We start from the raw sequence: 16680 nt of genomic DNA, 5'->3' as shown, positions 1-16680 counted from the left end.
ACTGAGATGTAGGCCATAAGAGATTCTGTGTATTCTTCCAGGTCTATTTGGTGATGCATTGTGACTGCCTCCCTGAACATAGACTAGTCCATACTCTCAAAGTATACATCTGCAATTGTGTGACTCCACACCTATCTTCTGACCTCACAAAACCAAAATGTAGTGAAAGTTTTGAAACATGAGGAAAATAAATCTAAGATAACTTCTCTGCTTAATTTAGCAGAAACACATCAGTGTCAAGCAGGAATGGAACTCAAACCAGAAGTAGATAAAAATCAGGCAGCAACTGAACGTGCCAAAAAACAAAAGAAAGAATATAAGGTGAAGGACCAGATGAGAAGGCAAGAAATGTGGAATACGCATAACTATAGTTGCAAGTATAGAAAATGTCTGAAGAAACTCATGTTGATCAGGAATGAACGCAGGAATGGTTAAGGAGATGAGAATTCAAACCAAGAGATGAAAGGTTAATATTGGCAGCCCAGGATAGTTTGCTATGCACATGCTGGTTTACAAAGTCCACTGAACATGTGGGAGAAACAGACAGTAGGTTTTGTAAAACTGAACTGGAAACAATCGCACACCTTGTTGCGACATACTATTGGCAGAAGGACTGTATACTGAAAGGCATAATAATGTGGCAAGATTGTTGCACTGGGGATTGTGCAAACATTATGGTACTGAAATGGCTGAAAAACATTGGAAACATGAGCCACAAAGCATCATAGAAAATGAAGTGTATATCACATGGGATCACACATTACCAACAGTTCAAAAGATAGATGCTAGAAAACTGGATATAGTGGTCCAAGAATAAAAAGACTAGAGTAGCATTGATCTCTGAAATCAACACACCCACTTACTAGTGTCTTGCATAGAGAGTCATAAAATATCAGGATCTGCAGGCAGAAACGAGAGCAATGTAGAAGAAAGATATTCAGACAGTTCCAATAGTAGTAGGAGCAACGGGTCTTATAAAAAAGAATCTACAAATCGTATTTAGATACGTTACCAGTCCATGTAACCCTGTACAAATGTCAGGAGTCATTAGTGCGCACATTACGGGTGCTGCTAAGAGCACCTTTGGTTGACATCAAAAACTGAAACTATACTAATTTCATGAACTTTAATTGTACTTTGACTTAGGAATGGGGTTCATTCCCATTATGGTATTAGAAACCCAAAAGATTTGGATAAATTAAAGAGACTGAAGCAGTCTTGCAGTGCTGTGGCTGCACCCTCAAGGCCATAACCTTATTTGATTCCTTGATGGTTTTCCTGATTTTAGCAGTGATTTGTATACAGGAAACATCATGTCAAGATGATTTGAGTTGCCCAGGTGTGGATAAGGTGCTGCCATATATGCCAGTTTTACATTGGTGAAAACATTATCTAGTGTATTCTCCTATCTGGTCGCAAAGTTCACATGCTGATGGTAGTGGGATAGTACCGATTTCAGGTTGGCTTGGTTTAAGTCCCCTGCAATTACATAGGCAAACTCTAGGTTCCTGTTCTGGAGTTCACTTATGGACTGGTATAGAGTGGCAAATGCTGCATTGGTGTTTGCATTGGATGGAATGTAAACAGCTGTTAAGCTCACTCCACTAAACTCTCTAGGCAAATAATAGGGCCTGCATTTTAGAGACCAAAATTCAATGTTCTCTGAGCAGTGTGTGACCACCACCTCACAGGTAGTACAGCAGTTGTTCACGTATAAACATACATACCCCTCCACGCGATTTGCCAGAGTGAATTGAATTCTGTCAGCACAAAATAATGTCATTCACTCTACATTTACTATACTGTCATTTATCTTGGAGTTAAGCAAAGTTTCAGTGAACGCAAATAAACTGTTTCTCACCTTAGTATGTGTAGAGTTCCACCAGCCTTAAGTAGTCCATCTTACTCTCTAGAGAGTATATATTAGCCAGCAGTAAGGAAGTGTAGTCCTGTGTGGATTAGCTTTCAGTCTGGCTGTAATTCTTGCTCCTGTGCCTCTTTCTTGATCTTTCACATCTTTTCTTTTTTCTGCATCTGTCAGGGGCAATGAATGTACTCAACCAGATCTGTGCATTTTTGGCCATGTTTCAGCAAGATGCCTAGCTGAAGTAGTTCCTGGGAGTGTGTTAGGCCTCACAGACCTCACTTTCATCATACATACACAGCATGGCGAAATTAGAGATCAAATTTCAAGTAGATTCTTAGCATTGTAGCATATCATGCCTTCATTTCCTGCTTCTGAAACTGATTTTTCTGATTTATCCCATAAAAAACAAGACAGATTGTGCACTTTTCTGTAAGTATCTGAAGTATCTGTTGCCACACAGGGTGCCGCCATTTTTTTTTTCAAATGGTCTTGGTCAAATTTCATCTCAAACTACAGTTGTACTCAACATCTCTCACAGAGTTATTCATTAGTTTCACCTGTAATTTTTATTCTCCAAGAAAACTAGCCTTTCAGGAATTTTATCTTGCAGGAAAGCATATAAAGCAATGCAAAGCTAAAATGTTAGTTAACAGAGTTTTCTGTTCATTTCAGATTTTAAACGATAAAACGCAAAATCCACCAGGGACAAACTGTGCGTGAACCAATATAAATGAAGTCCAAAGTAGATGCAAATGCACAGAGACACAGCTGATAACTTTAAAATAAATTTAATACAAATAAAACAGATATAAAATAGTAAGCACTTTCACACTCAACACAGTGCTTCTTCAGACCATAAAATAAACAACCTAACCAGGCACTTATAAGCTGTCATCATATCAAGTAATTCAAATGAACGAATCAGATATCACATATAATTAAAACATCCAAGCCATGGATATTATTTAAAGGGTGGTCTTTTTAGAACAGGTTTCAAAGAAACCTTCCCATTCAATCCTGGGAATTTATCAGCTTTCTGAGTAATAATCCAATGCAGCTCATGCTCTTCTGTGAAATTTGTAAAATTATAAGTTCATGACATGCTTGAAGTTTTACAGGAGGTCTGTAGATGATTGCTTCCTGGTATGGGAAGGGACTCCTGAGGACTTGCTCATTTTTGTGGAATAGCTGCATTCCACCACTCCCTGTTTGAGATTTACATATAATTGGTCTACAGAGTCTACTGATTTTTTTTTTGATGTTCAGGTCTTCAGGGATTCTGATTCTAGAGTGGGAACAGGGATGTATAAGAAACCTGCAGGAGAAATGCTGTCCTACATTGAGATAGCATGCATTCTAAACATATTGACTTAATGCAATGCCTTTTAACTGTCAAATGATGTAAATCTGATGTACATCTTTAAATTTTCTACTTTTGTTGTACGTTTTAGTGAATATTTTCACTTGGGCTGTGACTAACTGTTCAGCTGTGATAAAATATAATGCACAAATATATATATATATATATATATATATATATATATATATATATATATATATATATATATACACACATATATATGCAGATACATGTTTATACAGGGTTCTGATCACAGTCGAACTTGTACGAGTTTGAACCTTACATGGTCAAGACCATAGGTTTGAACTTGTACAAGTTAGTGTGTTTCAACGGAAATCTCCTTAAGTAGATGTTTCCGCTCTGATGAATGAGGTGCAATCTCTTAGTTGATATATTAAGTAGCGGAGGATTGTGGGGGGGTGCAGGGGGCTTGCCCCCCTCATTACAACACTTTATTTTGTTTTTCCTTCCTTCCTTTGTTACTCATAGTCAAGTTTTGTAACTTCGAATGGAATGGCTCGTACATTTCGTGTTCAAAGTTATAAAACTTCGACTATGTGATATAGACCCATTTATATATACAGTACATATACACGTTACGTTTTATATTTACACAAACATGCTCAAGTATACATATAGATACCGCAACATACCACAGCAGTGGTGGTGGTTCCACAGATAAGTGCAAACAGAAAATACAGAAATAGGTCAAGGGCAGGAAAATCTGAATGAGCCAATACCATGATTAGGCTTGCCGGAGTAGGTTGTAAGGAAAGAATAGATTTTAATTTATACTGGTAAACACACTTCGGCAAAGCAGTGGGGGCCTGGTCCTTCTAAGCCAAAAACACTTGGCTTCAGGTGTTTAACCTGAAGTCATCTGTTAACTAGCACTAATACCTAGCTTCATTCTTGAGGTGAATTTCTGGCATCCATGATTCAAACATACAGTAAGTTACGACTGGAGAGAGACTATCATAATCTGCAATGTTCATAATTGCTTTGGAATTAACCACAGGTGGACATCAATTTGTCTAGCCGGACTTTCAGCAAAGCTGCGCAAGTCACCAGATTGAAACTAATCTCCTCACCATGCCAACAGCATAGCTGTATATGACAGAGACCAACACAGAAAATACAAAGAGGGAGAGAGAGGTTACCAACAAGCATTCCCTGCAAAAAGTGTGGCCAAGAAGGCCATCCACAATTAGAACAGAACACAATGTCTAAAAGTGTAAGACAACAGATGCTAGAAGCAGGAGAGTGCCTGCATCCCCAAATTTTCTCATTTTAAAAGTGTAGAGGATAAAGGAAGGAAGGATGGTGGGTTCTTGTTGAAATTCTGAGGACCATAAATGCAATATTTGGAACAGCACGACTGAAAGGGAAAAGGTATAACATGTACAAAGTCTGAGATTGCAGTCTATCTCAAAGCATTCCCCTTACTCAGATGTACAGCACTTTTGAAGTCAATGCATGCAAGTAAGCCCCCCCCCCCCCCCGGCTTCAAAGGCATAGCAGCAAGTGTTGAGATTTGTTGTACTTTTTACCAATTGCTCATCATTTTTCATAGATGTAATATTAGCAAGATTAGCAAACCAACATTATGGTATGTATTAACAACTCATGAACTTTGGTGATGAAATTCTACAAGGCATGCTATACTACAAATTGATACAATATATACATACAGACAAATAATAAAGTACCTGAATGGTTTACTGTCAGGGTCTGTGTCTTTAAATCCCATTTCTTCAAGTTTGCATCGTCTATACAACTCATAATGGCGGGTGTGTGTCTGTTCTCGTAGGTCTTCCATATTTACTCTAATCAACATCTCTCTTAGCTTTACAAAGTCACAGTGGTTTTCATTCTCAACTAAAAGGGGAGAAAATTCATTTGTAGGCTGTACTGGAAATTCAATTCTTACAACACAAGCACATGAAACAATGGCAGACAATATTCACTTATCAAGAGATGAGCACAAAATACAATTTTGTAAGCACTTCAGTTTAGACAATGGACCAATAATACAGCCTTGGTGGAACTGCTGACAGCAGCCACTTGTAATTTGTCTTAAAACATATAGCAGGCTGCACGATGCAAGTGTGAGGCCTGGGATTGTGAGCCCTGGAAATGTGCAGTGAAAGTTCCATACAACAGAGTAAAGGTTGAAAACCCCTGTAAAGCTACTTGAAGTGAAGTCCCCCGCACCTTTGAAGGTGGGCATCTGAATCCATGCCTCTGTACCATATAAACTCCAATATTTCTGTACTTTGAAATTAGTGATCACCAGAATATAAGACTTAACCTTTGTTTTTGCACTTTTACAATCACAGGACTGGCAATTAGTAGCCTTACACTTTCAAATGGCTCCTGGAAGATTAAGTGGCATTTCATCCTATAAACTACATATACAAATTTTATAACTCCTTATTTAAGAGATATATTAAGTTATGTTTCCATATATCACTGCTGCTCATTAGTTTTGTGTTATTCCTACTATGCAACTTTTTTTCCCCTTGGCATGGCTATGTTCTCTTGTGCAACCAACGCAACATTCTTGGCCCTAGTTTTTCATATGAACAGGACTTTTAGTATCATGTGTCTAGCTACCTGAATATAACTAATGTAAACATTACGTTTTTTGTACTCATTTGCCTGCACAGATGTGTACATACATACTACATACCTCAACATCAATGTACAAATTGTATGCAATCTCTTTATATACATCCTGTATGTGATGCCTGTTTACATGACAAAACCCAAGTACTGCATATCTCAACATCCATGTACAAATTGTATGAAACCTGTTGAAATACATCTTGTATGCATCACTCTTCCTTGATTTCTTCAAATGGTCTGTACACAAAGCCCCAAGTCAGTTAAAATAGAATTTCTTTAATTCCCTCAAGCAAAAATTTAAAGGAGATAATGAACTGCCTGAATCACAATGAAACTGACGGACTTTGTGCAATCAAAATAGGACTAAGGAGGCTTTGCTGAAAACTTTACATATGCATTATGGGCTAGATAAGGTACAGTTACAATATCTAAGAAAAGAAAATGAAATCTCCATTAATGTACACCCTGGAGTGTTTTATCAAACAATAACAATTGTTCATGTATGGCGTATGCATGACTTGCTTGTAACCGCACGGTTTAATGCCAAAGTTGAAGTTTGTAGGAGTAAGCCATAACACTACAAGTAAATCCTGCATTCCACACATTAAAACAATATTTACTGCTACTACAAACATTAAATATTTAAAAATGGTTTTACATTTTATATTCCTACATCACCTCACTGATGTTATGTGATCTGATGCCATGCGTTGTGTCTACAGGCACGAAACGTTCACGATATGCATCTGGTGTGTGCATAACTGTTACTGTCCAATTCTTTTGTTTTGGAAGCAAATGTCAGTATATCATACTCAAGGCTCTATATCTTTCCTCTCTTTGCTGGTGTTTCAATGCACTGAATCTATGAAAGTACACTATTTTTAAACTATACTTCTGCTTACTGTAATTTATTAACTTGCGCCAGCTGTTTCATTATCCTTTCCAGAATCCAGTCAGCCAAACTGTGCTTCGACTGTACAGACACTTCAAAACCATACCCTTAAAAAAAAGTTGAAGCTAAATTGCTGGAAATAGAGAATTTTAACCCTGCCACAGTAACAGTTTTATAAAATGCAATAAGCACATATTAAAATATATTCAATACTTGCTACTAAATGACATTTTTTATAAAGCTTTTCTCAAGGCAGTGAACTGTTATGACCAATAAAGTTATAATCGTTTTCAGACTCACTAGGCAATTATGTACACCTGATGCAAACTTCTTTTAATTACAAAGACATTAATGGATGCTAATGGATGAAATGTGTAACCAACTGTTGCCAATACAAAACTGAAAATGTGAAACAAAAGAGGCTTCAAGATCCACTGGTTCTATTCAGTTTTGTGGTCAAATATCTCTCAGGTACTACACTCATGGTTCACACTCTCAGACTTGCCTTGTTTCTTCTTAATGTTCGAGTTCACAGCCTCTTGTGGAGAAATACCTCACTTCCCAAATTTTATCTTCTTCTTTACCTTAACAGCATACCTGACACTGACACACAAAGGTAACACCTGGAAACTTCAAGCTTAACCTTAAACTCCTAGGTTCTACTCCTTCAGCTTGCATCCTGTGTGGCTTTCAGCAAGTCAGTTAACCAGCAAATGTTCCTAGGTTACCCTGAACAGTTTTCTGAACTGGAGCAAGAGAATTTGGCATTCTGTGTAGCATACCCATTCCAACCCTACTACATGTCAAATCACCGTTTGTAAAAAAATCAAAATTTACTTTAGGAGTTTGACAGTTTATAAGTTGCCATGAAACACACACCACTGTGATCGATAAACAGCGTGAAAGTTCAGTTGTGCAAATTCTACTTGGATGCAACAGTAGATGTTCAGATTTCAAACTGCCTCAGTGGCACTTAGGTGTTTTGTGCCTCTACAAACCCCCACTTCTTTCCAGACCTCAGAACTTCCTCCTCTGACTCTCTGTGATAGTACGGTATTGGCTAAAAACCTCCAATCAAGGAAGCCTACCCCCTTGTCAAAGTCGGTCAGTTATTCAGGCTTTTTGTGGTAAATAGGACAAACAAAGAATGATCAGAAGCAAGAACTGTCTGAAACCAACCAATTCACAACCATAAAACAAAGCCAACCAACAGCACAACAAGGGTGGACAACATCGAACTATACATAAAATCGGGGTTGGTGTTAGCATTTTGGGGGCCCCTTAAGCATTTCAACTCTATGTATCACTCTGTCACTGCCACCCCTCATATGCAACCGTTTAGTTCATGCTGCAAAATTTTAGGAGTAGTAAGCACAGACTGACCTGTAGCTACAATGCTCTTAAATTACAATACTTCTATGTACCATTCTATGTTGGCCCATCTCACAAAGGGCATTTACAGTTACTGGCATTTAGTTGCAACATGGATACATTGCAGTAACTCTAAGTATGGACTTAGGAGAAATGGCACCCTAGGCTTAATGTTTGAGCCGCCTCCCCCAGATGCAGAGACACACATTCTCCAGTCTTCCCCAGTTCCCCCCATATTGGGCTCCCTATACCATACACCTTATTTTTTCTTCCCTTTCTCACATTTGCTTTACACTCAAGCTTTTTCAAGAAGCCATAACTTCCTATGTGCTCTGAAGTGCATTTCAAAGTTTTTTTTTTAAACAACCCTTTCATCCAATGATGGCTTGAATAGAATCAATTAAGGAAAGAAATTGTATTGCTACTCAACTTTAGTTTTCCTCGTATCCTTTTCAACACACCTTTCCTGACCAAGACAGCACAGCAATAACCAGTTAGGAAATAATTCAAGTAAGCCAGGGCCCAAAAGTCATTGGGTTTTAGATGCTCTGGGATGTATTTTAGAGCATTTTCCCCAGCCTTTTAATCAGATAGTGACCTAAACAAACACGAGTAATAAAAAAATATGCAGCCTTATTTTTTTTTTTCAAGAAAGACCTAAGTTGTACCTAAGGCTTACTGTTCAAAGACAAAATAGTAGCTCACAAACAAACCATTTGTTTTCTGGATACACAGTTTTTATCTGGGAACTGCCTGTCTCCCTAAGCCCCCCCCCCCCCCCCCAAAAAAAAAAAAGAGACTGTCTATGCATCCCTCTGGACTGGAATAAAAGCAGACATTAAAATAGTCAGAGTCATGTATTTCAAGTGACTGCTGACAAACATATAAGATAGCATGCCTCCTCACTCCTCAACCCAAACTCTCAAAGGCAGCTACCTGCATACATGCCTGAAATTTGATTGCAAGGAAAGTGGAGAAAAAAAAAAAGGATTACAGTAATGTATTCTGCTTTTTTTGCTCCTAGACAATACATAGCCCCTGCACAAGCTATAGTAACTTCTTTGCACACCTCTGAAGTCTGTGAGAAAAATAAAAGAAGCAATGACCACACTGTCCTCAGCCCAAACATAAGCTATACTAACCTCATGTACACACCTTTAAGGTTTGACTGTGATGAAAATTAAAGTAATAATGACAATCCCTCCCCCATCCCCCCACAACCTACAGCAGCTTTCTGTACACACACACATCCAAGCAAGGCAGCAGCTTTCTGTACACACACATCCAAGCAAGGCTGGTTTTAGAATGGGTACAGAGGCCATTATCAGCTTTATTCCATCAGGATCATATCTCAGCCCTGTTCAGGTTAAAGATTGTAATTGGATAATTAATACATTTATTCCTCCTTATTTTTTTCCAACCAGCAACAGCTTTTGTCAGGCCACCACACAGTCAAGGATTGTTAAGAGAGCCCCCCAGTATCCAGTAATACAGTTTGGGCAGTGTGGGGGGGGGGGGAGGCTATGTTCTATCATATATTGTATGCATTAATTTTGACATATAATTACTTGTTAGCTACATTTTTTACTGACACCCAGAAGAATAATGTATGTGCCGTGGCATAATTGGGTGTGTGCACAAATCACTATTTTTTATACAGAGACAGTGACCAACACACCATAGCAATACTAGTTTTGTACTTATTTCAGCAAATGCATTGTGCAACACTGGTTCTGGCACACCAGATCAATGACTGCTGTTTAGCAGTTGTCAAACAGCAGCAGCAGCAGGGGTAAGTCACTTTTATTTACCTCAATGAGGAGTAATGTAAACCCGCCACTGTCCCTGATTTTACAGACCTTCCCTGATTTTTCTCATAATCTTGCTCTGTCCTTTGTAAAAAATTTGATTTGTTTGTAAATTAGTCAGGATTACAGACGGTCAATAAATCCAGACAGAGTTTTATACTTATTGCCCAAAAATGCATTTGATGCAAAAAGGTGTTATACTATTAACATTTTAATTAAATTATAGTAATATTTAATACTTGCTCCTGATTTTGATCCTTTATTCTGCTATTATTGGTATAGCACTGAATTCTTCTGAAAAGAAGTTGAAAGTTGTAGTATCTCGTGTTCTGCCACTGTTTATAGAATTTCCTGAAAGTGAAAACCATCAGAGAAGATCAGAAGCATCATCTTTTCTTAAAATTCAAGGTTCGCATGAAGATCAATCACTCTGGGCTTCTAAACTCTCTAGTGATTACCTTATGGTCATTATCAGCTTTATCCTAACAAGGTCATATCATACACCTGTTCAAGAGCATAATCAGAAAATTAATATATTTTGTCTCATTTTCCCCAACCAGCAGCAGCTTTTGTGGGGCCCCCCACACAGCCAAAAAATGAATTAGGTGCCCCTTGCAGCCACGGATAATGCAAGTACCTATAGCTGGTTACGTTGTTAGTTTTAGTGGAGTGAATTTCCACTAGCAGGGTTTAACTAAGCAAGGGCACTACGTCAGTGGTAAAATATTTAATGGAACCGTGAAGCCTGCTGCTTGATAGAACATAGTTACTATAACTAGAAAAAGAGTTATTACTGCAGTGGTGGTGCTGCGGTAGCACTGTCGCCTGACAGTAAGACGTTGTCCCGTTCGATTCTCAGCTAGAGCATCTTCTGTCTGGAGACTTGCATGAATGGGTGTACCTTCGTTGAAGGTTGTGCATCAGAGCTGGCAACTCGGCACGTAAAAATCTACTGCCAATCATTAGCGGACCGGAGTTCCGCTGTGGCGACCCCTAACCGGGAAAAGCCGAAAGACACATACACCCATCTGGTTTAAGTATACGATATTGCCGTACTAGCTTTTGTTGTTTTTATAGACACTCTACAAAATATTAAGATAAGATATCTTGCTGTGGTTGGGGGCCCCCAGCGACCATAGGTTTTGCTGGTACCTAAAGCCAGCTATGCATAAGATAAGGAAGATGGTGGGTGGGTGCTCCCACTGAAGCAGTGTGGGATTCCAACATGTACTGTTGCACGCAGAGGAATTATGCAACTGTGCTATGTTTATCATTCACACTGCCTCAACAGCATATGGGTAGATTCCCAATGCTTACCCTACCTGGAGGAATAAGGATAAGGGATACAGCAGCCCCTCAAAAATTGGTCCTCTGAAAGCCTGCTCTGGACCTTGAGAGAGAATCCAGTTAGTAGTGCTTTGTAAAGTATGAACAGAAGACCATGCTGCTGACTCTAGAATGCTTCATGAAATACAATATGCCACTGAAGAGAAGACTCTGATGGAATGTGCCATAACCTTGCCTGGCATAAATGTACGATGGTAGGAGTAAAAAACAATAGCAGAGAACAAACGAGCAATCCTTTGCTTAGAGAAAGGTTAACCCCCTTCTTAGACTCAGAATAGGAGATAAACAGCTGTTCCGCTTTCCTGAAGGGCTTAGCTCTTCCAAGGTAGAACCTCAGTGGCCTGTGCACACCCAAGGTATGCAGAATCTTCTCTATCCTGTTTTTAGGTTTGGGCTGGGAGTTTGATGGCTTGAGTCCAGGTAAATTTCAAAACAAAGAAACAATCAATCTGAGCAAGTAAAAGATCTCTCAATAACAAATTCAAAAGCAACAAGTAAAACAAAAGAACCAGCTAACAGCACTGTATAAAACGCTTGTTTAATTTTAAAAATAAAAACAGTAAAAATTATACAACAGATGAGCGCTTTCACACCAAAGGTGCTTCATCAGATCTAAAAACAAACGGTGCTTAAAAACAGTCAAGAAAGCTCAAAATCAACTGGTCAAGTCACGTGACCCCAAAAAGGGATTTAAAGGTATATGTTCATTTAATCTTTTCCCTTTGTCAAAGGTATATGTTAATTTAATCTTTTCCCTTTGTCAGACTGTAAAATTAACATCCATTTAACTTCTAAGCATTCGGTTTTTGTTTTAATATCACCTCCTCTGGCTACCAAAGTCAATAATTCAAAAATGAAACATTTAAAAGTGTGTTCAATATCAGTGTTACAAATATGCTTACATAAAGCATTCAGACTGCCACACACATGCTTATTTCGTACAAGTGTTCCCCGATACGATTTTTCAACCTAGTAACATCCACATTGATCACAAACAGCCAAACAGACCAGGTTGCTACTAGTACAGTCCACATAGAAGTTGAATTTAAAAGTACATACAGTAACCCGATGTAAAAAAGGTATCAGTTTGAATGTACTTGCACGTTACATAATCTACATGGATGTGTCCCTTTCCTAACCGAGATACAGGGTCTGTTTCGAACTAGAGGTTTCTAGCAAAGCAGTTTCTTAATGGAACTATCCTGAAGGTATTTAATCACTGTCTGTTAGCTTTTAGATCTGATGAAGTACCTCTGGTGTGAAAGCGCTCATCTGTTATACACTTTTTACTGTTTTTATTTTTTAGATTAAACAAAGTGTTTTACACAGTGTTGAGTTAGCGGACTCTTTTGCTTTACTTGCAAATTTTGAAACTACGTTTAGCATGAAAGATAGATTAGTGTGTAAGCAACCATGACCTTGTGGAAAATCAGAAAAAAGTTGCCCTACTGTGACAGCCTACAGCTCAGAGACTTACCCTGCAATTCCACAGCAATAAGCAAAACAGCTTTCCAAATGAGCCACAAAAATCAGCCTAAAAGGCAGGTTCAGAAGGAGATGGTTAATTTTTCCAATATCAATGTTGAGATCTGAAGGAGGAGGAGGAATTTGCTATCGAGGTGGTCTGAAGTGCAACACTGCTTTCATAAACTTTCACCACAAAAAAGATACGAAAAAGGAAGATCCACGTGCAGACAAGCGGAGATAGCTGTAAGATGCACCTTGGCAGAGGCACAAGATAAGTAACAGTTGACTAGCTCAGACAAATACTTCAAAACTAGAATGGTTGATACCATACCAGCCCCACTAATAATGGTTAGGCACCACCTAGAATCCCCTTTTCAGTAGTAAAGGGAGGATTTTCTAGTTACAGGGTTTCTTGCCTCCCTTCAATACCTGCTGCATATCCTCAAGGAACAAGCACCTAAAAGGCATCAAGATCGAATCATACAGGCTGTCCACAGCAATTGCTCTACTTTGAGGTGCACCAGTCACCCTAGATTGTATGAGCACTTCAAAGTGTGAGGAAGCTTGTGGCAGTTACCTTTGGCCAATTCTATTAAAACTGGAGAACCAACTTTGCCTGGGCCAAAAGGGGGCCCCCATAATGATCTTTGGCAATTCTTTCTGAATCTTCATAAGTACTTTGGGTATTAGTGGAAAGGACAGAAATGCAAAAAGGAACATTCCCATCCAAGGGAATAAGAATGCTTCTGTCATCTTATTATGGGTGTAAGCATCTTATTATGGGTGTAAGTATGTCTCAAACAGAATTTATCCAACTATCTGTTTTGAAAGGAGGTGAAAAGATCCGTTTGAAATGTTCCCCACATCCAGTCCAAATCCAGGCAGACCTCTGTCCAGAGTTTTCCCTCTGGAGGTTCTGTCCAGGATCTGCTTAGTCTGCCACTGCATTTTGTTCTGATGGGATGTATGAGGCCTGAAACAGAGAATGCTGTAAGGCTAGCTCACAAGCTATCAGTGCAAACTGGCAAAAATGGTATGCCCTCGTACCCCCTTGTCTGTTCAGGTATCACATGACTGTGGTCTATGACCAATAAAAAGGACCTGGAGACCATAAGTGGTGAAGAACTTTTAAGGTCTGAATCACTACTAACATCTCTGACATGTACGTGCACTGTAGCATCCAAAGGCCCCCATTTGCCTTGTACTTGGAACTCCCCTGTACAATGTTCCCTTTGCAAAATCTGACGAGTCCATCTTGACCGAATGAAGTGGGGGTCTGGAGGGAGAAGAGCAGGTCTGGATTGAGAAACATTTGATCCCTCCATTACCAACTTATTTTGCACAATTCAGCACTGGAACCTGAAACTGCAAGGGAAGCACGTGTGGAGTCCAACAATTCTTTTTCAAGTATCACTGAGCCTTTCTCACGTGGAATCTGACCCATGGTGTCACAAGGATCATTGATACCATGAGGCCTAAAATTTTGAGAAACTCTTGTAGAGGCAGCTTCTTGAAGACAGAAATCCTTGAAAATGCTCTGAACAGTCAAGACCATGTCTTTTGGCAGGAAAATCTTACTTTTCTTCGGTGTCCATCATACATCCCAAGAAGAAAATTCTTTATGAGGGTGAGAATCGGGAATTTTATATGGTCAACTTGAAGTTGTGAGCAATTAGCATGAGATAAGCATCCTTTAAATGTAAAGCCACTGTGAAACAGTGGGCTGTAAAAAGAGGTAGAGCCATCTGCAGGGTAAGTATTTTGAATATGGGTACTTTCCGAAAGGTATTTAGATATGGCAAATCTAACAGTAGTCCCTATGTTAGCTCCGTTTTGGGTACTGGTGTAAAATCCTTTTCCTTTTTGTGGTACAAGAGCTGATTCTATAAGCTCTGCTTACAACTTGTGAAGGAGTACATGAGAGAACATGCCTGTCCACTGCCAAGAGTATCCTCAATTATCCTCAGCACCCACTAGTATGAGACTATTTGTTGCCAGGCTGCTGTGTTAAGCTAAAGCCTAGGTGAAGGTGAAAGAGGAGGAGGGAAAGGAGAAAGGGATAGGATGTCCCGAATCTTGGCATAGTAAAGATAGTTTTTAGGAAAGGTACCAGTCATTCTTTAGCAGGGACAAGATAACTGTTTGGGAAAGAATCCCTTTTTACTTGGTTTGGAAGCATTACCCTCCTGCCATTTCCTCTTGGTACCCTGACTATGGTTAGGCTGGGATTTTTGTTCTGCCCTTTCAAGTTGGACACCTTGACAGCACAGAACCTTGGAATATGAAACTTTCTAGATAACCCATGCAGCAATTTACCTCGATCACTGGTCGAGAATCTGAGTAGCAGCAGGACCAAATCAATTCAGAACTTTATATTTTTTTAAATCAGAAAAAATTATGGTTATGTAATCAAACAAACCTACTCAATACAACAGAAGCGGATGCATTTCTAGAAGGTGCCCACATCTTTCAAGACTCACCTAAAAGCATGTTTCAAAACCTGAGTGATGTTAGAAATTCTCATTCATATAACACAATGCTCAGCAGGTAAAGATACAGCAAAGTCATCTAAGCTGTAAGCACACTGCAAATTAAATTTCCCCATGAAGCCCCAATAATTTAAAATTCTAAAGACTAACTTACTAGAATGAGCTAACTTCATTCTAGGAGATTCTAACCACTTGCCAATTTTATCTGGCTGCGTAGGGTTAGAAGCCAAAGCGCTACTGTTAAGAGTTGGCAGCTACAGAAACCGCAGCTGGGTCAGCTGACAAAGGAGGAGAGAGAGCTGCAAGACTGGAGTGCACATTGCGTTTACTCATATTCTTTTCTACAAACTGGCTCACTAGCCAAGGGAGTTTTGCATATAGATTTATAGACTTGAGGAACAGCCAAAACATTTGTAATTCTCATAAGATCATAAACATTGCCCATCTCTGGTGTAGCTCCAAATTTGGAGAGATTGGTTTTCCTGTACCTGAACCAGGTACTGAACAGCCCTAGAGGATATATCGGACCTGTGTAACAGAGTGCTGTAGTGTTATACCAGAGGACAATGGGAAAAAGGATTATGGCCTGCAGACTGGCTTGAAGCAACAACAGATTCACAAACCATAGGCTCAGGTCAGTCTTTTCTTGACTTTGATGGTAGTGGGCAGCAGGGGAAAAAGCACCAGACAGAATGCAATGACACTATTAAGGGCAGACTAAGGGCAGCAATAATAGAAAATATAAACTATGCTCTTGCACAGCAAATTGTGCTATATTTTATGCAACTTAGCCCTAACACTTTAAATTGTGCTAACTCTCGTCTATAATCTGCACAGTTGCAGTAAACAGCACACACAGTCACAGTTTGTTTGTTTCTTTCGGCTTTTCCCGGTTAGGGGTCGCCACAGCGGAACTCCGGTCCGCTAATGACTGGCAGTAGATTTTGACGTGCTGGCTTGCCGGGCCTAACGCACAACCTTCAATGAAGGAATGCCCATTCACGCATGTCGCCACACAGAAGACGCTCTGAGAATCGAACGGGCAACGCACACAGTCACAGTACCAAGTAAAACTCACTTGTCCAAATAGTGACAAGAAATAAATATATGTCCTTAAATCAAACGGATACCTTTTAAAACAGCACAAATAAACATTTAAGAAATTCCCTCGTCAGAAATGAAAAAAAAAAAAAAATCTCCAAAAAATGCAAATAAACTAACGTGGTAAAATTGTGATTGAACAATTAAAAACAAGTATAGCTATGTTACACCATTAGTAAATATCATAAAAATGAAAAAAAAAAAAGTGAAAAAAAATTTCCTGTCAAAACTTCAAAATGAAGCAAAGAAACCACAGGCCTCTTAGCACCCAAACAAAAGAGAATCCTTGGAGCTCAACTGAAACCACAATCCTTTTGTTCCCAGTACAAGTCATAAAACACTAAAAGCTG

At 39.1% G+C, this 16680-nt stretch overlaps 1 protein-coding gene across 1 annotated transcript in view; it reads right to left on the bottom strand.

Moving 5' to 3' along the window:
* Nucleotides 1-16680, bottom strand: part of SEPTIN6 (septin 6) — a 1039180-nt gene that overhangs the window by 337339 nt on the left and 685161 nt on the right. Inside the window, exon 7 of the mRNA XM_044053963.1 lies at nucleotides 4937-5105. Coding sequence (XP_043909898.1) covers nucleotides 4937-5105 — 169 coding nt within the window. The remainder of the gene's footprint in view (nucleotides 1-4936; nucleotides 5106-16680) is intronic.

This window comes from Protopterus annectens, chromosome 13.part0 (genome assembly GCF_019279795.1).
Source record: "Protopterus annectens isolate FY-2018-M chromosome 13.part0, PAN1.0, whole genome shotgun sequence".
NCBI lineage: Eukaryota > Metazoa > Chordata > Ceratodontiformes > Protopteridae > Protopterus > Protopterus annectens.
This window is presented reverse-complemented; position numbering and strand designations above follow the sequence as displayed.